Raw genomic sequence first — 25,468 nt, 5'->3', positions numbered from 1 at the left:
AGGATTCCTTTGTATGGGGAGAAGCACAACAAATAGCCTTCGACACTCTCAAGGACGCTATGACAACACCACCCCTATTGGCCTTACCCAATTTTCAAATACCTTTCATTTTGGAAACAGATGCCTGTGCTACTGGAGTTGGAGCTGTCATCATGCAGGAAGGAAAACCTCTGGCATTTTTCAGTAAAGGACTCGGTCCAGTCAACAGTGCCCTGTCAATTTATGAAAAAGAAGCTCTGGCCATACTGCTAGCACTAAAGAAATGGCGCCATTATTTCTTGGGCAACAAATTGATCATAAGAACAGATCAAAGGAGTTTGAAATATGTTGGCAGCCAGAGATTAATTGAAGGGGTGCAACACAAACTCATGCTCAAATTGTTAGAGTTTGACTACCAAATTGAGTATAAGAAGGGGGTAGAAAACACAGCAGCCGATGCCTTATCCCGCCAGTTCCAACAAAATGAGGACAACTCTTGTTCCCTCATCTCTCAGGTGATCCCTGCTTGGATTGAAGATATTTCCCTCTCGTATGAAAAGGATGAAGCCTGTACCAAGCTACTGCAAGAGCTAGCCATAAACAAAGACTCCAACCCCAAATTCTCCCTGCACAATGGCATTCTTCGGTACAAAGGCAAGCTCTATATTGGCCAGAACACAGATCTCAGGACAAGACTGTTCCATGCCTTTCATTCATCATCACTGGGAGGCCACTCTGGTAATCGAGTAACACTACACAAGCTAAAGAACCTGTTCTATTGGCCACACCTCAAGCAGTTTGTGCTACAGCAGGTGGCAGAATGTCCAACCTGCCAGATCTCAAAAACCGAAAAGGTCCAATACCCTGGTCTCCTCACTCCTCTGGACATTCCCAAAATGAAGTGGTCTGAAATCAGCATGGATTTCGTTGAGGGATTACCAAAGTCACGAGGTCATAATGTTATCTTGGTGGTAGTCGACCGACTAACCAAGTATGCACACTTCCTACCTTTGGCACACCCTTACACGGCACACAAGGTAGCTTCTTTGTTCATTGACAACATATTCAAGCTGCATGGGCCTCCTTCAGTAATTGTCAGCGACCGAGACACGATTTTCACCAGCATCATATGGAAAGAAATTTTCTCGGCCCTGCAAGTTTCTCTGAAGTTCTCTACAGCCCATCACCCTGAAACGGATGGCCAGACGGAACGCGTCAATCAATGCCTTGAACAGTATCTTCGCTGCATGGCCTTCAAAGAACCAAAAAAATGGGCCGACTGGTTGCCAGCGGCTGAGCTTTGGTACAATTGTGCGTATCACACAGCCATCAAAATGTCCCCGTTTGAAGCATTGTATGAATATGCTCCTCCACACATTCAAACTCTGTCCATTCCCTGCAATGTGCAACAAGAAGTCCAAGTCACAATTGCTGAAAAGGATCACATGCTCAAAACCCTCCAGCGACAACTCGACACAAGCTCAAAACAGGATGAAGAAGTTTGCCGACATGAAGCGGACGTAAAGAACATTTGAAGTCGGCGACATGGTTTATCTCAAAATGCAGCCCTACAGAGAGACTGCCCTTGGTCTGAGAAACGCTTTGAAGTTAACATCCAAGTGGTATGGCCCATACAGGGTTATGAAGAAGGTTGGTCAAGTTGCTTACCAACTGCAGCTCCCACCCAAAACCCTACTACACGATGTCTTCCATGTGAATCAGCTGAAGAAACACCCGGGCAAACAAGTAGTTCCGAATCCAAACCCGCCCTCGGTGACACCGGATGGTAAGGTAAAGGCTGCCCCTCTCGCTATTCTTGCTCGCCGCCAAGTTCCTCGCAATGCTTGGAGCTTATGACATACCTGTGCCCCAATGGCTGATACACTGGGAAAACCTTACGGCCGAGGAAGCAACTTGGGAGGATGCCAAATTCATACAGGCAACATTTCCCAATTTCAAGCCTTGAAGTCTTGACTTGAGGAGGGAGCCCTGTCAGGATCCTTACCTGTTCACCACCTGGCAAGGATCGACGGCTGAGACCAATACCAGCGCTGAGGAGCCAAGGTACCAGTTTAGCCTTCACCTAGGGTTCTGTTCACTGTCCAATCAAGGGCAGAGTTGTAATTTGCTTGAGCTTGCTGTGTGGTTATAAACAGCAAGTGGGGTGGTCGGGAGGATCAAGCAATCAAAAAACCAAATTATTTTCCTGTCTTTATGTCTTTAGTTTTATTTTCTTGTTCTTCCTGAGCCGATCGGAGCTCCTACCTATCTCTTCCATGTCCAGGAATTTCGGATCCTGACACGAAATTCGGGCCCGATTTAGTTGATGTGACGCACGTTTTGCAAAAACCACCTCAACAAATTTCCGACATAACTAGAAGTCCTCGCACTCTCATCCTCGGTCGTTCCTCTTGCTCCACTGGCTCGCTCTCACGCCGCTCAGCCGCCGCCCCGCCCACCTTCGCCCGAATCCGCCATCTTGCTTACCCCCGCTGGGCTGCTGCCGCCTTGCTCCCAGCGCTGGTGCCGCTTGCGAAGAAATCGCCGCCGGGAAAGGTTGGATTTTTCCCGTCCTAGACATCGCCGCCGCCTTGCTTCTGTCCTGGCGTAAATGTCCGCGCCCGCCGCCGTCTCTGACTCTCCCTAGTCCCCCGCCCGAACCAAACTCAGAGCCGGAGAGTTGAACGGGAGGAGCCGCCGCATCAGCTTGTTCGCCATGTCGTCCAGGGGGATCGCGCGCGGCCGCCTCGCCGAGGAGCGAAAGGCCCGGCGGAAGAACCACCACCACGTATGTCTCGATTTCATCCTCCCCTTCTCCTGGTGTCCCTATCGCAGATGTCGCCTCGCCGACGGCTGATCTGTTTCCTCCTGGTCCTCGCAGGGTTTCGTCGCCAAGCCGGAGACGGTGACCGACGGCACGGTGAACCTCATCCGGAAAGCAAGCGTCCCGCGCCTCGCCGATCGATTGGTTGATTGATTGGTAGTCTCGAATCCCCGGGAACACCCACCTACTGCTCCGCTCGCTTGATTTTGATGCACTTTGCTTTCGATCCTGGTTAAGCTGCTTTGGTGTGGACCTTGTGAAGCTGCTCAAAAGGTTATGATTGTCCATCTAATGGGACCGTAGGTAATTCATCTATTGATTGATTTCTCGTGTTACTTGTACGTCTCATAAATATACTGGTCCTGAATGTGTTGAGGTCGGATTTGCAGGCGAATGGGGAAACTTGCAATCTTGGCTGCTGTGGAATGGCTACCACGAGCACGACACCGCTGCCGACAGCAAGGCTCCCTGGTAATCCTGTTAATTAACCTGCCAAGAGCCCCTTCTGCAGTTAACTGTTCTTGTAATCCTGCTAATTAACCTGCTAAGAGCCTCTTCTGCAGTTAACTGTTTCTGTAATCCATGAATAACTTTAGGACTGGGCCGTCACGTTAATTCCGGACAGAGTGCCACATGTGTTTTTAGATGCTTATAGAGACAAAATATAAATGTATGTAACTTGTGTAGCTCAAGTTGGATTTCCAGTTTATTTGCTATGCCGAAATGGATTTCATCTTAGTTTCCTTTGTCTTATAGCATCAAGAATTGCTATCTGATGCAATGTATGTATTCTTAATCAACATGCAGGACCTGGTTCATGAATCAATGGAATTATCGGGGCAGATGACTGAACAACAACTCAATGGCTCAAGTAATATCTGTTGTGATGGAACGAAGATTTCCTCAAGTAGTGATAAATGCCAACAAAGGTCATCATCCCAGAGATCTCAGTGTATTGGTGACTCAGTTTTTGTTCATCTCACTGACAAATCAACTTATTTCTGTCCTTACCTTTTTGTGGCAGGCCAACTCTTCCAAGCAAGCCACAGCCAGCAGCTAACACTCAGAGAACCAATGCTGCCAGCAAAACAGCAGCAGGCAACAAGAAACCTGGAAAAAGGTCTATCTGGTACTTCCCTCTTCTCGAAAAAGTCGCGCCTTAGCAGCAAGGTATTCTCCCTAGCTAATCACTTTATTTGCAACAAATCTCTTCTCCTTCAAAGACTTACCGTGCTAATTAATCATGATCTCGTTGTGTTTTTGTCTTGGGATCTAGCCATGAAGTTCGCCAAGGAGTACCAGAAGCATATGACCGGCATGGAGGAAGATCTGCATGCTCTGGGGCTGGAGCGCCTCAAAGAAATGATCAAGAAATACCTGCTCCCCACAGGGCCTCGGCGACGAGAGAGACGTCGCCGTCCCAGGAGGTAGCCAGTGCTCCGGGGCTAGCCTATATGGTAAATAGTCATGTTAACCTACTCTGGATTCTGTCGTCGCTTAGGTGTTGGCACAAGGAGCAGTCAAGAACTTGGTTGAACATTTTCCCCTTATTTTGGACGATCAAATCGGGAATGAACTCAACCTAAGTGGATCTTGGCATTGGATTCACATTTCATTTTGCGTGTTTAGCTCGTAAATTAACCTATGTTTGGCTTACAGTGCTGAACCTAGCCATCACTATGATCCCTGACAACAATAGGGCTTTATAAAGTTCCAATTATGCTGATTACCCTGCATATGTTGTCTTCTTTTAAATCCTCTTATATCGTACTGTAAAAAAAAAAGCTTATTGTGACATCAAACGTATATGTGAAAACGATTGGGGGTTGATAACACAATGTCTATGAAGAATTAATTTCATGTGGACTGGAACTAGAGAGATTTTTAAGGTTCAATGATCTATATCTCAATTGCAGATAAACTACATTCCTCGGCCGGCACCCGCCAGAAGTACCTACAATCCGAGGAGCACAGGATGCCGTGCTGGTTACAGAGCAGACTTGCAATGCACCCGGTTTAGGAACAACATGCCCGTTCTGTTGATGATGTTTCTAGATGGCGTGGTGGTCGCGGTGGGGGCCAATGGGCGAGGCAGAGCGGGCAACGAGGATCTGCTAGATGCGGGGGATGGCCGGCGGGGGAGCTCGCCTCTGCTCCCTGGAGGCCCCGCCTCCTCTGGTCCTGGAGCGGTCGCGGATGGCCGGCGGGGTGCGGGATCACCGTATACGTCGAGCGTGCAAGCCCAGCTCCGGCGCGGGATGTGGACGTCGGGGTCAAAGATGGATTTTGATTTGAGGACCACGTTTGAGAAGAATAGAACTCGCGAGGGGGTTTTCACAAAATGATAGTTGTGCATGGGCCGAGTCATCTAAATCGGGCCGGAGGGAGTAGAAAAAGTACAACTCGGTGGAGGAGAAGGAGGAGGTGGCCATGGAGGAATGGAAGTGGAAGACGTGCGTGTTCGCCATCACCTTGGGCATGCCGGTTCCCCTGCTGCTGGTGGTCAACATGTGCTGGAGCGCCATTACCGCCGCCCTCGCGCTCGTCCTCCTCGACTTCAAGAATGTCCGATCATGCCTCGAGAAGTTAACTAATCAATTGCTTCTGCTTCAGGTGTATATCTTTCTGTCTGCAGTTGAATTGAATTTAAGATTAGCCACACATGTGCAGATTTTACTCTTGTTTACATCATGTTAAGAAAAAAAAAAGTTAGAATAAATATGTACTACAGCAGATCAAATTTTCCACTGTGCTCTTTCTGACACTAAAATCCACACTCCAATTACCAGTTGCATCTCATAATAGTTAAAATTGATTGAAATCTTAACATATCGGTCTAACCAATGGTTAGTTGCAATCCAGAGATGGTAGTTCGGTGGTGTTTATCTGTACCCTATTGTTGCTTACTGTGGCGTTGCTGGCAAACAAATTTCAGGTCTCATACCCACTGCTGCGGGGTGTTCATCACCGTCGACGGCTTCAGTAAGACCAGCACTCCCAGCACATTCTGGGAGTTCATGCCTTCATGGAGCCCTATGCGCGCATCAACACGCTGACCGGGTAGTCATCCTTTTGTTGGGGATCCTTTTCCTCTCTAGCGTGGCGTCAAATATCTACTGGTTAGTTCTTGTCCCTCCCCATTGCTTAAAAAACATACCCCACTGCAGCTCAGCTTGTCATGTGATATAATTTAGCTTGGATTGGCTGTGTTATCAACTCTGTAGGTATTATAGATTGGTAGCCACACTGTCAGGTCCAGAACTTCTTTCGAACCGGCCAATCATTAGAAAGAACATTAACAGTTGAACATTTCTTTTCCAAGTCATAATTCATAACTCATGTGTCAATATATGCACCACTTATCTGACATACAGAATGCTCTGTATTTTGCTTCAGTCCTGCTACTCGGTGCGCGGGTGGCAGCCTCGGCAGCGTGATCTCCCCCCATAGTGGAGACCAACATGTGGCTGCTCCTGGCCTGGGTGAGCTCGGTGGCTGGCAGCGTCTCACTTCTGGGATCGGCGGCCAACCTAATCGTTGGGTCGAGGTAATTTTGCAACTGCCCTTCTCTTGTGTTATTGCTGAAAACTTGTGCATGTTTTAAGATCACCCTGCTTTTTTTTTCTTGAGTGATCCAAGTCTTTGAAGGTTCTTGAGTTTATGGGTTTAACTAAGTTGTGCTTCACAGTTCACATATAGTTGCTTTTAAGCATGTCCTGAGTTGCGAGATGCACTACATGTACGTAGTTGTTTCACAGTGCACAATTAGTTGCATTTTTTTAGGATGTTCCAAGTTGCTGGATGCACAACATGTTGTTATTTTACAGTGTGCGTTTAGTTGCTTTTTAGCATGTTCCAAGTTGCTGCACACACTATATGTAGTTGTTTTGCAGTGAATATTTAGTTGCTTTAACCAGGGATTAGTTGCTTGTCCCATTTTTGTTAAGTTTCTTTATTGTTCCCTCTTAAGTTGCCTTTTCATGCATTAGTTACAGGTGGAAACTGACATTAGTGGAAGAACTGACATTTGTTTCGGGTCACCATATATGATGAGTTGTAGTTTGAGTGGTATCCCTATGGATGAGTTCAACCCGACAACACACAACTAGATTAATTGCGGGTAGAACTGACATTGGTTGCAGGCATCCTATAGGATGACTGATTTGCAGTTGAGGGGTATCCTATAGATGAGTTTAGCCCGACAACACGAAACTCGATTAGGTATAGTCAGAACTGACATTAGTTGCAGGAAAAACCGACTTTAGTTGGAGGCATCCAATAGGATGAGTTGCACTTGAGGGGTATTTATGGATGAGTTTACCCCAACAACACTGAACTACTACCTCCGTCTCAGATTAACAGGCGTGCACGCAGTTTAAGAAATTGTTTTGACCATCATTTTGATCACTAAAATATAAAATATATGTTACAAAAATTATATCATTGGAAAGGATTTTTGCATACGAATCTAATGATGCAGATTTTGTAGACATAAATTTTATCATTTATTGACCGAATCGATGGTCAAAGTTTGTCTCAAACTACGTGCGTGCCTGTTAAACCGGGACGGAGGGAGTAGATTAGTTGCTTGCAGAATTGACATTAGTTGCAGGCATCCTATAGGATGAGTTGTAGTTGAGGGGTATTCTTACAGATGTGTTCAGACTGAGAAGACGGAACTACATTAGGTGCAGGCGGAACTGGCATTAGTTGCTGGCAGAACTGACTTTAGTTGCAGACATCATATAAGATGAGTTGTAGTTGAGGGGTAGTCCTATAGATGTGTTCAGACCAAGAAGACGGAACTGGATTAGTTGCAGGTGGAACTGACATTAGTTGCTGGCAGAACTGACTTTAGTTGCAGGCATCATATAAGATGAGTTGTAGTTGCGGCCTGCGGGGGTATTCTTATAGATGAGTTCAGACCGAAAAAGGTGAGAATTTCCAAGCCCTGGTAACCTGATTTGTAGCAGCACGCAATGGGAATGGAGTTAAGAGTACTGATTCATGTGAAAACATGGACAATTGCTGAGAATATGAAGTAAATTTGGACTTGTTGAACTGAATTGCTATGAACAGTTGTGATTTAAGAAAAATGATGATATTGTGGTGGTTTAGTTTGAAATGTTATCCTCAGATATATAGGTTAATGCCTTTTGTAGTTATGCTGATGCGTTGTGCAATTCTCCTTGTTGTTATGTGTCCTTTATAGGTATTATGGGTTAAATCATATTTTTGATTAGCTGAAACCTATAGGTGGTTTGTGGCATTGGTGTTATTTTATACATTACCTTCTGTCTTATTACAACCCCTTCTATTTGCTGAATTGTGGAGATGGCTAACATCGTTAGTTCATGATATGTAGGTTTGGGCCATACTTCTGTCAACCAATTATTGCTGGGCTAGGATAAAACGATCGGCCATTTATAAACTGCATTGGTGCCAAGTATGTATAAGGTCCCGTCTTCTCAATATTCCATTTGATTTGGATATGTCTGTGCTATGTTGCATCCAGATACTTCCAGTTCCATATACATGATTTCCCATGGGCATGTGTATGATACTGAAGAGTATTCTCTTTATCAGCTTTGGCTCAGTCATAATCCTCACACGTATTTAATCAGTGGTTAAGATGGATTATTTGTCAATTGCCATCCATTTGCTCCTTATTTCTATTAAATTACTCCACGAACTAAAAGATGGCAATGATAACTGTAAGATGTATGTAGAGTGCCTTCCCTGGAAAACATGGATATTAAACATTGAAGTTCATAAAACACCAAACTAGGGCATACAATGCACCAGGAACAAGTAAATGACTTAATATTGGCCTATATATTATAAGGCAAATGATTTGGAAGGGTTGTATTGTTTCAGGGCTGGCCAGGAGCCATACATACTGTCTTGTTAATGTACATACTACCTCCGGTCTAAAATAAGTGTCTCATTTTGTCTAGATACGGATGTATCTAGACACATTTTAGTTATAGATACATCCGTATCTAGAAAAAGTTGAGACACTTATTTTAACACGGAGGGAGTACATGCCAATATCCATTTCCATCTGATCTGTACTTTCCTGGGACTGTAGTGCTTCATGCCATGTCTGTTGCAACGTGATAATATTGATTCTTGTGAACCCTAATGTTGGCTTCTTATTTAGCCAATATCCATTTGGAGTATTATATATGTAGCAGGTAATCTGATCAAAAGTGCTTCATTTATGCAGGGAACTGGCAAAGGATTCTGTTGTTTCCACGCACTGCTTCGGATCATTACATGGTGCTCGTGAGTCCATGTATTAACCAGACATGGTCCGTTTACTTACTTGAGAACTGTGTACATCATGATATGTGATATCATAAAACTAATACTACCTTTTGTGGTTAGTAATTTCCGTTATCTGGTTTTGTACTGCAAATTTGACGATTTGTTCAAATTTTTGTTTGGTAAAGGAACCTGAAGAACTGTTTGGGATGATCTCGCAAGCATTGCTGTCTTCTGTTGACCGTGATTGCCTCATTGTGTAAGTTCCACATATCTTAAATTCCTACATATTACTATACCAAAAATATGCATGTGTCAAACTAAAGAACCTCCAGCACGAAAAGTGATTGTTTGTTCTGTTTTCGCTCCTACCTTTGAAACATGCCACTGAAAGCACATGTGCCTGTGTATGTACTTTGTTACAGCACACCTTTGCAAATATTGATTGGAAGAACTTCATTTGATTGTCATGCGATCATTGCTCATATGCTTCCGTTTGACCTGATGATACCTCCTGCCAGTACATGACATCATATGCCCTCTATGATAGTTCGGACTGTTTGGTTCATGTTTCAAGGTTGCCACTCATTGCAAGTTAGCTATATCAGACCACTTAGGGTCATATACTTTTCTGTCAGTCAGTTCCTGAATTGTGGTAAGATTGCTTTAGAGTAAGCCAACGTATTATCCACATTCTCTTGCATATTCTTGATGACCCAGCTCAGGCATGTTTGACAAATAATGTGGGTACAAGAACGAAACATGCTGGGACATCTTCACTATTTTTGGATCACACCAACCTACCATTTACTATATAGTAACCCCACCCCAGTATACCCATCACTTTCATTATGTCGTTACTGCATAGGAAACAAATTCTCCCACACAAATGGTGATCTTCGGTAGCATCAGCCGATCACTTTCATTGTGTCAACTTATAAAAGGCTAAAAAGAAGATGATCTGTAATAGTCTGTGGCAGTCAACTGACATGTACAACCATGCTCATCTAACTGCTTGAATCAATTCCTACAAGATTTTGACACGTTACACATAAAACTTACATTCCATTTTGATGTCTTGTTTGCCCATGGCCATGGGAGAGCGGTGGAGAAAGGAGGAGGAGAAGGCTGGGTAGCTGCATCGCCTGTGAGCGCTAGAGGCCATGATGATCATGGCTTCGTGGCGACGGGATGCTGTTTCTCCGGCCAGTTGAGCTCGACCTCATGGGCACAGTCGGCGGGGCGGTGCCTCTGGGTGTGCTCTGCTGGCGGTGTCAGCGGAGGCCGAGCAGGTATTCCGGTGCCACTTCTGCCGACACCAGTTATACAGTGCTCGGCGGGTACCAGAACACGCCCCAACGCACACTCGCAAGGCGCACATCGACCGACAGGCGCCGCGCGGAATCCTCGTTTTAGTAGAATTAAATTAATCAAAGCTTAGCTTTGGCTGAAGTTGACGGCCCTATGTACCCAACTACTGGTTGGTTGGTCCTGAATTATCTTTGCTTGGAGCTCACTACTGTTTGGTCCTGGAAAGCAAGAGAGGAACGCCGCTTCTGCTTGCTTGGAACATACGTGTTGTCTGCTCGTTCGCAAAAACCCACAAGTTCTCCTCTCATTTACCTAAGGGCATCTCCAGCGGCGCGTCGCGACGCAAATGGACGCTGAGCGACCGTTTGCGTCCGTCTTGATCGAAAATGCATCTGGCACCACCTCCAGCGGCGTGACGCAAAAGTGACCGGGTCGTCCGTAGAGATGCAAACCCGACGCATATTTGCGGCAGGTTTGCGTCTCTGCGGACGCGCAAAGTGTCCGCTCGCGTCTCCACCGGACCCGCTTGGCAGCGAGTCTGCATCGAGGGTATCGCTTCGGCGGTCAGCGCTTCCGCGTTTGCGCCGCAGCCTTCGCCATCAATGGCGCGGCTGCCTGTTCTGCACGCGCACTGGCGGGCGGCGGCTGGGCTTCTGCGCTGCCTTCAATGGCATCGTATCCCGCACGCGGCCGCCCTTAAAAGTCCACCGGCCGCGTTTCTCCTTCGCCCACACATCAACTCGCACCACCACCGCCGCAGCGCCATGGGGAAGAAGAACGACTTCGAGGCCTCCGGCAGCGGCAGCAAGAGGGTGCCACTGCCCGTCACGCTGGGGAGGCTCATGCACGACAAATGGTTGCCATGCGAGGCCTGGTCCGACGTGCAAATGTCTGGCGGCTGGCGGCTCAGCTGCCGCCGGGTGCCCATCCCTCCAGTCCCTGCGCGCGAGCCTGATCGGACCGCGGAGATCCGGCGAAGGAGGCGGTATCTGCCGCCGGACCTCCGCGCCGATCCGGCGTACGCCATCGACTCTGAAAGTTGGCGTACATATCTGTCGACCGAGACGGATAGGAGGAGGAGGGCGGGCTTCATGGGCGACATGGATTTTCCCTTCGAGCGTCCACGAAGACAGGAGGCGCCGACGCGTCGTCAGCAGCCGCCGACACGCGCGCAATACAACGACGATGACGACCACGCACCATAACGAGGAGGTCAAGGACGACAGCGATGACTACGTCGCGGCCGTCTTCCACGAATGGCAGCAGGCCATGGCGGAGGGCCGCAATTTTGAGTTCCCGAGAACATGACGGACGACGAGATGGCGAAGCTCAGCATCCTCGTCTCCGAGAACGATCCGCCTATGCAACCGCCGCTGCCCCGCTACGCCACCGGCGTCATGCCGCCGGGCCTGTCGGAGGATGAAGCCCTTCGACATGCGATACAGGACTCGGCCGCGCCACAACCGCCCTGGGCTCCTCCTCCACAGCCGCATCCCTGGGCTCCTCCACCGCCGCCATAGCCGCATCCCTGGGCGCCTCCACCGCCACAGCCGCATCCCTAGGCGGCTCCACCGCTGCCACAGCCGCATCCCTGGGCGCCTCCACCGCTGCCACAACCACAGCCCTGGGCGCCTCCACCTCCAGCACCGCCGGCGCGCCCGACGTACGCTCCCCCGGATGGCAACTGGCGGTGGGCGATACCGGAGCTCATCGTGCTCGACAGCGACGACGAGCAGCAGTAGGCGTTAGGTTTTTTTTTCATGTTTAAACTATGTAAATTATGTTTTCGTGTTTAAAAAAATTGTTTCGGCCACGCTGGAGCTACCGCGATGCAAACGGACGCGCGTCGATTTCGAGGCCGACGTAAACGGACGCGTGCGGACATTTCCGAACGCTAAAATGCGTCGCGCCGCTGGAGATGCCCTAACGTTTATGGCAAATATTGAAATGGAAAACGTTATTTTCAGGCCATAACACTGTTAACAGTAACATGCCATCCGCTTGGAACGACTCTTTTTTATATTGCATAAGATTGAATTATTTCTTGTTGAAGAAAAAAAAAAAGTAAACAGTCGCATGGTTGTTTGTTGCCGAGAAGGAGTGAGAAAAAGTTGGTACACGTACTGTTTGGTAGGCAGGCCTAAAACAAACTTGGAGGAACGCGCAGCTGTGTTGCTCTTCTTCTCCTTTCTCTCGTCACTTTCCTCAGCTGCTTCTCTACCACGGAGACACACACAACTCTCTCTCTTCTGCTTTGACCCCCGCATTTGCTCCCTCTGAGATGTCGTCGACGGCGTACTCGCGGCCGTCCGAGCTCCCGGGCGGGGCCGGCGAGCGGAGGCTGCCGCGGCGGCTCATGAAGCTCGGCCTCGGCCTCCTCGCCGGCGGATGCCTCGCCAACCTCTTCGCCATCTACTCGCCTGTATTCGGTGCGTACCCCAATCCAATCAAGCATTCGACTAGCTTTCCTTTCCGATCTAGTTTAATTTGGTGCGTATCTGGACGTATCTTTCCACTCCACGAATACGAGATCGAGCCGGGGGCTTCGTTGCGTCAAAGTAACGCGACCGATTCGATTTCCAATTCATTTGAACCGACCCAAATTTGGACGGGTTTCGTTGCGTGAAAGTAAAGCAACCGATCCGATTTCGATTCCAATTCCAATTCAGGTCCATATATTCTCAGAATTCCGGGAACCAGATCCAAACTCTGTCTCTTGATTCCCCGAGCAACACAGCGCACGAAAAGAAACACAACTCCCCGCCCCGCGCGCGAGCGAAAACGCCCAGCTTTCCTCGACCCGCCGCCCGCCGCCCGCCGCCGTTCGCAAAGCCGCCGCCCGCCGCCATGCCGAGTCGCCGCCGCCGCAACCGCAACCGCGTCCTCTCCTGCGTCGGCGCAGCTTCGGTGGGCGCGCTGCTCTTTTTCGGCGCCCACTCCTCGCACATCGGCCTCGGCGGCGGTACTTGGTCGCAGCATCAGGACCAGCTCTTCCGGTCGCCGGGGCCACCGCCGCCGGAAACCCTAATGTCGATGCCGCGCCAGACATCAGAGGCCGATCTGTCCTTCGCGCGGCGCCTGCTGCCCAACCGCCACCACTCCCCGCCGCAACTCCGGGAGGATGCCGTCCTCCTCCCGGACCGGGAGGTTCTCGTCCTGTCCGCCGACCCTGCCGTGGGGAACGCCATGTGCGTCTTCCAGGGTGGGGCGTCCTCCCCGGCGCGCGCGCTCGGGAGGCTGCCGGGGCCCGGGCGCCACGCCTACCTCTGCCCCCTGCCCGGCTCAGAGCAGCCGCTCCAACCACCACCCCTGCTGCTTTCATCTTCCTCTTACTCCTCCTCGGCTGCTCCCCCTGCGACTGCCCCCGCCCCTGCCCCTGCCGTCGATTTCCGCAAGTTGCCCAATTGGAACGACAGTCTCGTCTTTGATTCCGCCCCTCTCCCAGGAGGCGATCTTCTCCTCTTCGCCAAGGGCACGAACCACCACAAAGGGGTCATCAACACTGCCACTTCCAACATCACGTGCATCTACAACAGAGACTCCGATGGCACGGTGGCCTCCTCCCCCGCCACCACTTCAGCCCAGCAGGTGATCAGGTGCCCCCCTCCACCGGCTCCTTTCAATTCCAGCAACCTCCATGTCACAGTAGCCCTCAACGGCCAGGAGCCTTTACCCTCACTTGCTACCTACCATCCACAAAACACTGCCTTGCCTGTGACACGTGAAAGGAAAACGATTTGTGCCTGCACCATGGTTCGAAATGTCGCCAAGTTTCTGCCTGAATGGGTGAGGTACCATGCTGCAGTGGGTGTTGAGAAGTTCTTCCTATACGACAATGCAAGCGAGGATGACCTAGCAGGCCAGGTCTCGAGTTTGAGCTCTGCTGGCATTGATATCTCCACCGTGGCCTGGCCCTGGACGAAAACGCAGGAAGCAGGGCTTTCTCACTGCGCAGCCTCGAATCAACCTTCCTGCGAATGGATGTCATTCATGGACGTAGATGAATTCATCTTTTCACCAAACTGGGATAAGGTTGAGAAGCCTTCCAAATCGTTACTTGAATCGGTTGTCTCGGTTGATCCGGAGGTTGGCCAAATATTCCTCCCCTGCTACGATTTTGGTCCCTCTGGCCAAACAGCACATCCGCTTGAAGGGGTGTGCCAAGGCTACACCTGCCGGCTGATGAGAGCTGAGCGTCACAAATCATTGGTCCGCCTTGACGCGGTGGCAGATTCGCTTGCAAATTCTGTACACCATTTTACACTAAAGCCTGGTTTCCAAAAAGTGTGGACCACTTTGGTTCGCATAAACCACTACAAATATCAAGCTTGGACAGAATTCAAATCGAAGTTCAAACGACGCGTTTCAGCGTACGTGGCAGATTGGACAGATCCCGTTAACTTGCAATCCCATGACCGGGCCCCCGGGCTGGGAGTTGATCCTGTTGAACCAGTTGGCTGGGCGGAGAGCTTTTGCGAGCTTAAGGATTATACTATGAAAAAACTAAGTGAGAAGTGGTTCGGAATTGGGTCTGGAGGCCGTGGAGCAACAACAGAGTTCAACTCTAACGGTGACATTGCTCCCTCCCCCTCTCTTACATAGCTTATTTAGTAATATAAAATAACTAAAGCTAGTATAAAAAACAGTCAACTTGCCAAAAAAATAAAAAATATAGCCCTTAACTTGATTAGTATACACATTTTTACAAAGAATCAAGGCATGCCATTTTTACTGTTTATAACTGCATGTTACAAATGTCATTACTAACATCAGTATGTTCTCCTTGCAGTTTTCTCAGCCATTCACTGTCAGACAGTAATCTGCACTAGTTTTCTTCAAATTGAGCTAGTTTAGGATTTCTGGCCAATGATGATATATTCTGGTTCAGCTGTTGCAAATTGACCACTGCAGCAGTATGCACTGATGCACCATATTTACCTTTTGGTTTTATTGTTTTTTGCCACCTGATGCTCCTTTTGCTGAAAGTGTAAAATCCACAAGGCAGACACATCAGGAATTTGTTTCTCTTTCGACTTTACTTGGTTCAAATGATTAAAAGTAATCAATGTTAAGCGGATGAAAATTTTGCATGGTCTCTTTGGTGCAAATGATATCTATGAATTAATCTAAGGCCTTCTTTTTTCCTGGATGTTCTTTTCTGGTGCAAAGGATGTGCATGAAACTCATCGGCTGGTAGAGCCTTGTGCAGTATAAAATCTGAGGCCAGATGTAGCTTAGCTCTTTTTGTTTCACTTTTGTTGTTTGGGGTTCAGTGCTTGGTTCTCTTGGTTTTCTTTTGACTGCATGGTAGTTTCTGGTTTTGCATGAGGTTATTATTGTTTTTTTACAGGTTATTGGCATGCTTCTGTTCGGTTGGCGTCACCTGTTCTTCTGGGTGCAGGTACGGTACATTTGGGAGTTTGAGTGTTCAGTTTTTGTTCTTATACTGGTTTTTGATCTCTTGACTCATTATTTTGCAGTTTGTAGTTTGGTGGGCGCCAGTGGCTGCTGCTGCTGCCGAATATCGATATTTTGGTGAGCTATTTTTTTTTCTAGATGTCTTGGTTGTTCTTCAATATTTTATGATTGGAGTTTTTTTGCGGTTTCTGATGGATTACAATTTCCCCCCCCGAGATCTCACCATCCAAGGAGCTCCAGACGCGTGCTAGAAGGACCTCGCCATTGCTCGTCTTTCCTGGTTGCCTGGCAGGATATGTACCTACTTTTTCTTCGGCAACATGGCATGGCGACTGCAGGGATCTTCTCTGGTTGTTCGGTTAGGTTTGCAACTGACTTTTCTCCAATCTTTCTGGGAGAATTACACATTCTTTTCTTCCCTATTTCTCTGATTTGTTATTTCTGCAGTTTTATTTCTTGATTGTTTGTTATTGGGAGGAACTGCTATTGTCAGAGAGGGAGGTGTCACCCCCTGCGTTTCTTTGTTCAGCCCTCAGTACACAGGCAAAACTCGGTTATTCTGGATCCTAACCTTGGGCTAACCTCTCTCCTACTCTTGCTCTTTATGTGTGTGTCTTCACTTATTCTTCAGTTCGTTACCTTGCAGCCAGTATTATATTGATACTAAATCCATGATAGGTACGCGATCCCTGATCTCAATGACCTAAAATATTCTTTTGGAATATGAATCGAATAAGCATCACCATGTTTTCCTCCTGTATGAAAAATATGTAGTATCAATTCCTATTCTACAGTTAAAGAATATGTTGAAATTCAGTTGGCCTACAAGCTCCTTAGTGTCCTTAGATCGGTTTGTTTTTTGGGGAGGCCGACCCCATGCTTTCTAGTTTCTGGAGTGGGGGTACTCTAGTTCTTTGATCTTATCTCGGCTAAGCTGTATGCCGCAGCATGTAATAGCGCTTGTGAACCTTGTGGCTTCATTAATTTAAAGTCGGGCATTTCATGCCTGTTATCTAAAAAAACAATCTTAAAAAGGTTAATTTCACTTCTCTGGGCGATTTGTTTTATGCTTTCCTTCCTTTTGCCGATTATGGTAATTCAGTTGTCCACCTAAAAAACTTATACTCTATGCCAGTAGTTCAAACAAGCATTTTATGACCTTTCTTTTGTCGTCCGTGAGGTCGTAATTTGATATTGTGCACCATCCCTCTATTGGTCCCACAATATGTTATGTTATATATGTATTTAGAGCTTTGTCTCCTTTTTCTTACAAACTGTTTTATGTAGGTTTGGGCCATACTTCTGCCAGCCAATTATTGCCGGGCTAGGAGAAAATGATCAGCCATTTATATGTACCATGGATTTGTATTGGTGCCAAGTATGTATTAGTTCTCGTCTTTCTGCGACTTTTTTCCTTTGTTACTTCTCAAAAGTCCAATTGATTTGAATTTGTCTGTGTGCTAATGGTTCGTTCACATACTTCGATCTACCATGTGCATGTGTATCGTAGTTATCAGTATTCGGGTTAGTCATAATCCTCAGATATATTTAATCCTGGGTCGAGATTGATTTCTTGTCAAGATTCATCCATTTGCTCCCTATTTCTAATAAGTTACACCAAGAACTGAACAGCAGTCAGTTGTAACTGTAAGATGTATGGAGAGTGCCTTCCCTGAGAAAACATGAATATTGAACCAAGTATTTCAGGAAAACCAAACTAGGGCATAAAAAGCACTAAGAACAAAGAAATCACTTAATATTGGCCTATATATTACTACATAGATGATTTGGAAGGGTTCTCTTGTTTAGGGTTAGCTATGAGCCATACAAAATTGCATTGTTAATGTAGGCAGTATGCCAACATCTATTTCCGTCTGATATGTACTTTCTTGGAACCACGTTGCTTCATGTCGAGTTTCTTGAAACATGATAAATATTGATTGTGTGGATCCTAGTGCTGGCTTTCTTGTCTCGCTATTATATCTGTAGCAGGTAATCTGATTAAAGTGCTTCCTTTATGCAAGGAGCTGGCAAAAGATTTTGTGGTTTCTGGTACTGTTTGAGAATCAGTATATGGTGCTTGTGAGTCCATGTATAAACCAGACATGGTTCGTTTACTTGATTGAGAAATGCCATCCATAGTGCCATAGTAATTTCCGTTATGTGGTTTTGCACTGTAAATATGACAAATTCTTTGTTCAAATTTTTATTTGGTAAATGAACCCGAAGAACTATTTGAGACAATCTCACAAGCATTGTTGTCTTCTGTTGATCCTGATTGCCTGAGTGGCTGGGGAGGTTATGTTCTCATTGTGTAAGTTCCACATGTATCTTGAACTCTTACTGTATGCATATTATTATACCAAAAATACACATGTGAGTATGTGAGCATCTTTCTGCTAACTGAATACTTACCAACTTATTATGTAATCAGGTTTCCTACTTATCAGCTAGCTGTTTTACAATTGGTGAACAGCTACTTTTTGGTCCGTCAGATCGATGTCCTGTGTTGCACGAATCTTGCACATCTCTTTCTCATTTTCCCTTTTCCAGGTTGAGTCAACGTTCGGCCCTCTCTTTTATTTTTCGAATTTCCTCATTTCCTCCTTTTCTGGCCGGTTGTCTCTTTTCTCCTCTGCCTCGGTTGAGTTGGAGGATAGGAAGGGGAGCGCCATGGCGGAGGTGTTGTCGCGGGATCCGCCAGCACTGCGCCCGGCGGCGACCACGCAGCGGACGCGCGCGGCGGCAACCACGAAGCGGACTCGCGCGGCGGCGACCACGCAGCGGACGCACGCGGCGACGGAGACGCAGTGGACGCGCGCGGCGATGGAGTCCGTGCTGCCCTCTTCGGATGTGGAGCGCCTGGTGAAGGAGGCCATGGGGAGTCCTGCTGACCGAGAAGTTCCCCGGTGCGCGGCTGGGGGAGCTGTTTTTCGTGTGCGTCGAGGACATGGCCGTCGTTCGGGGTAAGCCTTCTGTATTCCTTTTCCTCTTTCATCTCTGATGTCGATTTTGGGTTGGGTAGTCACGTATGCAACTAGTATGCATCTGGCGGGTGCTGATTTGTGATGTTGTCGATTTTAGGTGGGCTTTCGTGTAGCCAACTAGCAAACAGGTTTGTATTTGGTTGTAGTGCTCGATTTTTTGTTGTAGTTAGTTCGTCATGTTCACTAGTCTGGAGCCTTTTCGTTTTGCACATGGTGATGATTTTGGTTTTGTAAATGTATTAGTAAGCAAGCCCAATGTTGATTCGTATATGAATACAGCTAGATCTATGTAGTGTTAGGTAGCTAGATGTTGATTCTGATGTGAAGGTTGCCAGATGGAGTTAGCAAGATCTTAATATCATCTAAATAGTAAGGAATTTCTAGTAACTGAAACTCATATGCAATTGACCGAAAATCGAGATGCATGTTTCGCTCAATTATATCTCTGAAGTCAGAAACTCCTAATATTTCCTTTGCTGATTCACTCCTTATTTTTTGCGTTTAGTTTTGATTAATTGTCTGTAATCTGAACTGTCTGCTCACAGCTTGAAATCTTGAATCAGTTTAGGTGTTTTTGCTGGTCTTTTTATTCCTTCAGGATTGTCCCGGTGAGGGAGCTTTACATGTATCTGAAATTCTGAATGCGATGAATGGCCCTTAGGCTGGTGTGGCGACTGTGTTTTGTCAGTATATATGTATAAGTCAGTGACTAATTCAGTTAGGGGCTTTGCAATTGCTCTGTTATCACTTTCTAGTAGATAACTGCTTTTTATGAGATATATGGAGAAGGCTAGCCTCGAGGTCCATGTAATGACAGACAATTGGTCTATAACTTAACCTGCAAAGTCACCTTTGATTATGGTTCATAACTTAACCTGCAAAGTCACCTTTTATTATTGTTCAGAACTACTTCAAAGGCAAATTTTAGGCAGCCAACCAGTAATATGACCTGGATGACTCATGATAAGGATACATAATTTCCATGTCCCAATACGGATGTTTTCAGTTTTCAGTTAAACATATGTTCTCTTCATATACGGATGAACCCTCTGCCTGCCTTTTGTACTTTGATGCACATTTTGTTCAGATTAATTGATTCAATATAAATCATGTTTGGTCCTCGGATGAGTTTGAGTTTTGTAAATTGTAGCATTGAATAATCCAGAAGCATGGATGCACCTTGTCTAGTTTGATTTTGTTGTTATTTCTTCTGCTGGCTCATTGAAGTATATTAGTACCTGTTCTTTTAAGTATCCTATGCATTCGCATATTTCTAATGATATTTGGTTGAGTAAGCCATACAAAGGGAAATGGTTGTGTATTCCATAGGTTTAGTGCACTGCCTTCAATTATTTAACCTTAGCAACATTTACTGCTCTCTTTTCATAGACTTACTGCATATACTTCTCCCCACTGATTCTGCTGCTTGGACATAACGCTTCTTTGTAATGACCTAATCTTTCATTTCCTAAGTTTTAAAATTTTCTGTTTTTAATTTGTTCAGTTCTTATGTAATGTGCTTCTGATTTTTATTTTGTTTCTTCTGATATTTCTTGTTCATTTCATTTCTTTTTATTTTTTTGGGTCAATCTTTTAGTCACTCAGTTTTCATTCTTCGCCGTTTGTATTTATGTCTCTCAGCTTTTCTTCTCTCAGTTTTGAATCTCTTTTTGCTGAGTTTTTCTTGTCTCAGATTATTTTTGTCTCTTAGTTTATTATTCAGCACTCTTCATTTCATATTAGTTCTTCAGTCTTCTTAATTCCTCAGTCTATCATGTTCATGTCATTTAATTCTCTCAGTCTCTCATTCTCCTTCTCAGTATTTATTTCGGTTCTAGTATTGCTCAGTATTTAGTTCAGTTCTAGTATTGCTCAGGTTCTCCTTCTCTCAGTCTCTTCGTCTCAGTTTTATTTGTTCAGTCTTTCCTTCCCCAGTCTCTCAGTTAAATATGCTCGTTTTAATTTATTTACTCTTTCTCACTTTATCAGTTGTTGAGTCTTCATACTTTTAGTATCTCAGTATTGCATTGTTATTTTATTTTATTTTGTCATTTATTCATTCTTAAATTTGCTCTTCATTTTTCAGTCGGCACCTTTTTTTAGTTCTTTCTTTCTACTTACCAATTATGAAAACACTAGGTGTTCCTAACAACAGCGCCAAACGTATCAAAACCAAAGGCATTAATTTTGTGCTCTAGATTTTCTCAGTATTTCAGTAATTCATTTTTGTCTTTCTGCACTGCTTGTCATAGTTCATTTTATGTCTTTACTGTTTTGTATTTCAGCTTATCAGTTTTCTCTTCAATCATTATATGCTTATGTCATATTTTTTCAGTCATTGTTTGTTACTTATGTAGAGAGAATAAAGTTGGTCAGAGATGTGTGGTGGCATAGCAGCAGTTGATTTCATCGATGATCAGATGTTTATCTCATTTGCATTCATTTTTTAGTATTTTCTGTTTCTCATGCTCACCTTTTCATGAATAGACTGTGCTTACTAGATTGATAGTTAGAATCTCTTCTTGTACCACTCCATGAGCTGGTGTGACCGTCGGTGACGATGCTTGGCTGCTGGTGGAATATGCCACTCTCTCATCCTTACTGAGAACTCCATGAGTTGGTGTGACTGTCGGTGGCGGTGCTTGTCTGCTGGAGGAATATGCCACTCTCTGATCCTTATTGAGAAATTAGTGTAGGAGTTTGTTTTCTAGAAGTTTTTATATCCAGATTTGAAAGTTTTACTATCTTATATTTTTCAGGGATCTGCTGCCTGGCATGTTCGATGGACTGTCCAAAGTTCAAATGTTTCTTCGTTCAGTTTTTATTTCTTCTTCAGTTACTTTAGTCTTCAGTAGGTGATTCTCTCTTCTATCAGCGTGTCTCACTTTCATTTTATATTATCATGAGTGTTTTTATTAGTTTTCAGTTTCAAGTAACCATTTTAGTCCATGTTAGTCCTTCTAGTGACGACAAGTTTCTTTTGTGTATCTTTCTTGAGTCCTCATTCTCTCATGCAGTGTATTTTCAGTTTTAACTATTGTTCAGTTATTTTCTCAATACAACCTATCAGTATTCAGCCTCTAAATTGTCGATCGTATTCTTTCTTCTAAGTATGTGTTAATTCTATAATCTTCAGTTTATCTTTCTTTATTATCGTTCTACAACTTAGTTGCTTAGGCGTAAGTGTTCAGTTTTCCCTCTATTTCTTTTTCTTCAGTCTCCAAGTAGTGCAGTGTTTTCTCATGCCTGGACAAAGGTGGTTGGAGCAGCATCATGTTAGTGAGCGGCAAACTGGTAAGTTTGGTGGGGCAGCATCATATGAGTTAGCGCCAAATTGGGTAAGGTGGGTGGAGCAGTATCATGTCACTTAGTAGCATCATGTCAAGTAGTTCGGTTATTAGTTTACTTTGGGAAGGAGTTTATTTTCACTCGTTGTCATGCATGTTTTTCTTTTCAAGATGAGGAAGTATGTGAATAGAGGGGGGCTACTATATGTTCAGTTTATCCTTCATTATGTGTCGGGCTCAGCTGGGAACTTACACTAGAGGGACAACATTATTTTGATGAACTTGCTGATGGTGTTCACTGGCAAATGCTAGTTAGCTTGGTTTTTTCATAATTTCGCGGTGCTTTACCATCTGGCTATACTAAAAGAGTGGGTTTCCTTCTGTTTTAATTCAGTTTTGCACTTATTTTGCGGGAGGATGGGAATAGACTCCTTCTAGTGACGCCAAGTGTCGAGCTCCTTCTAGTGACTCCTTCTGTTTCAGTTTCTTCAGACTCTTTTGTTTATCTAGTTTGTGTTTTCAAATTGCCTTACTCTTATTTTTCCATGCCTAGATGGTTGTTGAATGGAGTAGTAGTAGAAATAGCATGTAGCAGGTGACATTCTGTTTTTATAACAAGATGTTGTTTGAACTACCAGTTGTAAGTAAGGTTGTGTGCTCGGTACTGACAGAGTATCAAGCAGGTGACATTCAGGTTTTATTTCTTCTTCAGTTACTTTAGTCATTCAGGTTGGGGTGGTCGAACGGTGTGAGGTTGCTGGTTTCTTGAGGAAGAAGAAGATCGGGGGAAGGTGGGCTTTTGTAAGGCAGCACTGAGTGCGTCATTTTCGTGGGCTCATTTACGTGGAAAATCAAGGGAAAACTGAGGACAGCTGGCTACAGTTCATTGGGGGAAAACCTGTCTGTCCACAAATTGGAAAACAGACAGCTGCTGGTTAGTCACTCCCTATGTAATTCATTATTTGGGCAGTTGCTGTGCCAAAGTGCACCCCTTAAAATGCTAACCCATTAGAAGGTGCTTTGTCAGTTCATTTGAAGTTCTTCCTTACATTCTGAAACTTTATTTTCCTGGTTGCAGAACGCCCACTGAAGTTCAGGAGAGAGTGCTCACGGGAAGGATGGTTCGCAGAAGTTCAGGAGAGAGTGCTCAAGGGAAGGATGGTTTGCAGCACCTGTAGCCCTAGATCACATAGAAGATTATTCCGTCATTCGACCTAAAACCTGCGAGTTCCATTTATTTCAGAAAGTAAAGAACCTTTAGCATGGAACATATATATGATTTCTGATTCTGTTCTCTGTCCTACAACTTGGAAACATGCCACTGAAGGCATGTGTACTTTGTTACATGCGTCCTTGCAAAACTTGGCTGGAAGAATTTCGTTTGCGCTGACTGTCTTGGTTGCTCGTCCGAGGCTTTTTGTTTGACGTGGTACTGAACCTGATCATTGCACATGATATGTCCTTGTACTAAGGTTTGCCACTCTATGATAGTTTGTTAAATTAGATCAATTAAGGTCGGAACTCGTAAGCCGATATGTCAGTAGGCTCCAAAACTGGCAAAATTGCTTTTGATTGCACCGATTCTGATGACCAAACTTAGGCATGTCGTGGCAACTTTGTATATGAAAGAAAAACATTTTTTTTTGTTACAGAGTAGATAATTGTAACGATCACTTTCCTTATCCCATTTTGCTACATAGAAAATGAAATCTCCCACACGAACGGAGATCTTTGTTTGCATCAGCAGATCGGTGTTTTGGCTCGCGTGCCGGGAGTCAAACAAACCAATGCCTGCATGAATGTCAAACAGAAAGGCTAAACTGTAAGAGCATCTCCAACAGGCGCTGTAAAATCTCGCGCGCTATACCGGCGATTGGACGCGCTGTATACCGCTCGCGCGCGGCATAACGAATTTGCTCCCGGCGGAGGCTGTATTTTGCAGCGCGTGTTGGTGTGCGAAAAACGCACCTCCGCCAGAGGCGCTATTTTGCAGCGCGCGCGTCACAAACTGCTAATCCGATCTTTTTTTTTTGAAAATTCATCAAACAAACTTTGAAATTTGATCGAAAATACGAATATATTTAAAGTGCGACGATACAATGCGACATTTAAACGAAAATACTAAATAAAACTACTACTCGGACTGGTCGTCGGACTCCCAATCGAAGTCGGAGCTGCTCAGTGTCGTGTCCGACACCGGCGTCGACGTCGTCGTGTACTGGAAGTCAGAGGAGGACGAGAGGACGACGGTCGACGGCCCTGCGCCGTTCTTCCTTTCCTCCTTCCTCCTCGCCGCCGCGTCGGTCCTCGCCTTCTTCCTCGCCGCGGACTCGGCGCGGCGCTTCTCGCGGGTCGTCTTCTTCTTCGCTTTCATCGCCGCCTTGTCCTCCTCCTTCTGCGCGTAGAAGGCCTCCGTGGCGGCGACGTCCTCGGGGAAGCGCCGCGCCCATTCGACGCGCAGCGCCTCGTCGCGCTCGGCGATGAGGAGGCGCTGCTCCGGCTCCCGATGGCGGCGCTTGCTGTTCGCGCGTGACCATCGGCGACGGCGGCGCCAGCATCTCCGCCTGCTCGCGCGTGAAGACATCGTCGAAGTTCATCGACCGACGCGAGCGGCCGAGCCGCCACGCGACGGCGTCGTACGCCCGCGCCGCCTCGTGCGCGGTGTCGAAGGTGCCGAGGAGGATCCGCTCCTCGCCGGAGTGGATTTCCGCGTCGAACCGGCCGCTCGGCCGCGCCCGGACGCCGTGGTAGCCGGAGGAGGGGCGGCGGCGCGGAGGCATCTCGCGGACGGAGGTGGAGCGGCGCGGGAGGGGGCGGAGCGGCCGGAGGTGGAGCGGCGCGGGAGGGAGAGAGACGAGGAGGGAGAGAGACGCGTGGAGGAAGTGACAGTTGTCCGCGCTCGCGCGTGGCGTGTTTATACCGCGCGCGCCATCGCACGCGGCAAGTTTCCCGCGCGGGATAGCGCGAAAGCGCGCGGGCGGCAAATTTTTTAGCGCGCGCGCCTTTTTCCCGCCTCTGCTGGAGCAGCGCGGCAGCGCCCGCGCGCGGCAAACCGGCGGTTTTTTACCGTGCGGGCCTTTTAGCGCGTCTATTGGAGATGCTCTAAAAACAAGATGATATGTAATAGTCAGTCGCACGGCTGACATGTACAACCGTTCCCATATGACTGCTTGATCAATTCCTACAGGATTTTTACACGGCACGCAGAACACTTTCATTGCGCTTTCATATCTCGTTTCCCATGGTAGAGCTAGAGAAGGGAGGCAAAAGGCCCAGGAGCTGCAGAGCTCGTGAGCGCCAGCGGCAGAGAGGCGTTTCTCCGGCCGGCCGAGCTTGATCTCATTGGCATGGTCGGTGTGGAGGCGCCTCTGCTTGCTGTGCCGGCCGGCGTGTCA

The 25,468-nt window shown here is 46.5% G+C and overlaps 2 protein-coding genes and 2 long non-coding RNA genes across 16 annotated transcripts in view; all 4 read left to right on the top strand.

The window, feature by feature from the left end:
* LOC124691811 overlaps positions 1-23,464 on the top strand; it is a 110,208-nt gene extending 86,744 nt beyond the window's left edge. For 2 of the 12 annotated variants that reach the window (XR_006999162.1, XM_047225087.1), the window contains 2 exons: positions 17,087-17,177; positions 23,152-23,464. Coding sequence is in view for 5 of the 12 variants with exons in the window: in XM_047225087.1 (XP_047081043.1) it covers positions 17,087-17,137 (51 nt within the window). In the remaining 7 variants the exon portion in view is untranslated. Of the gene's footprint in view, positions 1-6,199; positions 6,478-8,168; positions 8,250-9,032; positions 9,118-9,258; positions 10,027-12,736; positions 12,811-17,086; positions 18,114-23,151 lie in introns of those variants that run through there. The other 10 variants (XR_006999163.1, XM_047225088.1, XR_006999160.1 and 7 more) reach the window with 8 other exon arrangements.
* On the top strand, positions 2,431-3,882 carry LOC124691816. 2 transcript variants are annotated; one of them, XR_006999170.1, is made up of 7 exons: positions 2,431-2,767; positions 2,861-2,959; positions 3,041-3,106; positions 3,193-3,274; positions 3,400-3,473; positions 3,611-3,732; positions 3,828-3,882. It is a non-coding gene; the product is annotated as an uncharacterized LOC124691816 (long non-coding RNA). The 2 variants fall into 2 exon arrangements; XR_006999171.1 differs by lacking the exons at positions 2,431-2,767; positions 2,861-2,959; positions 3,041-3,106; positions 3,400-3,473 and having other exon boundaries at positions 3,231-3,274.
* LOC124691818 lies at positions 3,884-4,494 on the top strand. The gene is made up of 3 exons (XR_006999173.1): positions 3,884-3,973; positions 4,080-4,230; positions 4,305-4,494. It is a non-coding gene; the product is annotated as an uncharacterized LOC124691818 (long non-coding RNA).
* Positions 13,398-15,434, top strand: LOC124691813 (glycosyltransferase family 92 protein Os08g0121900-like). Its single transcript, XM_047225091.1, has one exon. The coding sequence runs from the start codon at positions 13,409-13,411 to the stop codon at positions 14,981-14,983; it is 1,575 nt and encodes a 524-aa protein (XP_047081047.1). The 5' UTR covers positions 13,398-13,408; the 3' UTR covers positions 14,984-15,434.
* Positions 23,465-25,468: the final 2,004 nt, after the last annotated feature.

The sequence above is a fragment of the Lolium rigidum genome, chromosome 2 (genome assembly GCF_022539505.1).
Source record: "Lolium rigidum isolate FL_2022 chromosome 2, APGP_CSIRO_Lrig_0.1, whole genome shotgun sequence".
NCBI classification, from domain to species: domain Eukaryota; kingdom Viridiplantae; phylum Streptophyta; class Magnoliopsida; order Poales; family Poaceae; genus Lolium; species Lolium rigidum.
Note: the sequence above shows the minus strand (reverse complement) of the source record. Positions and strands in the feature narration are given on the sequence as shown.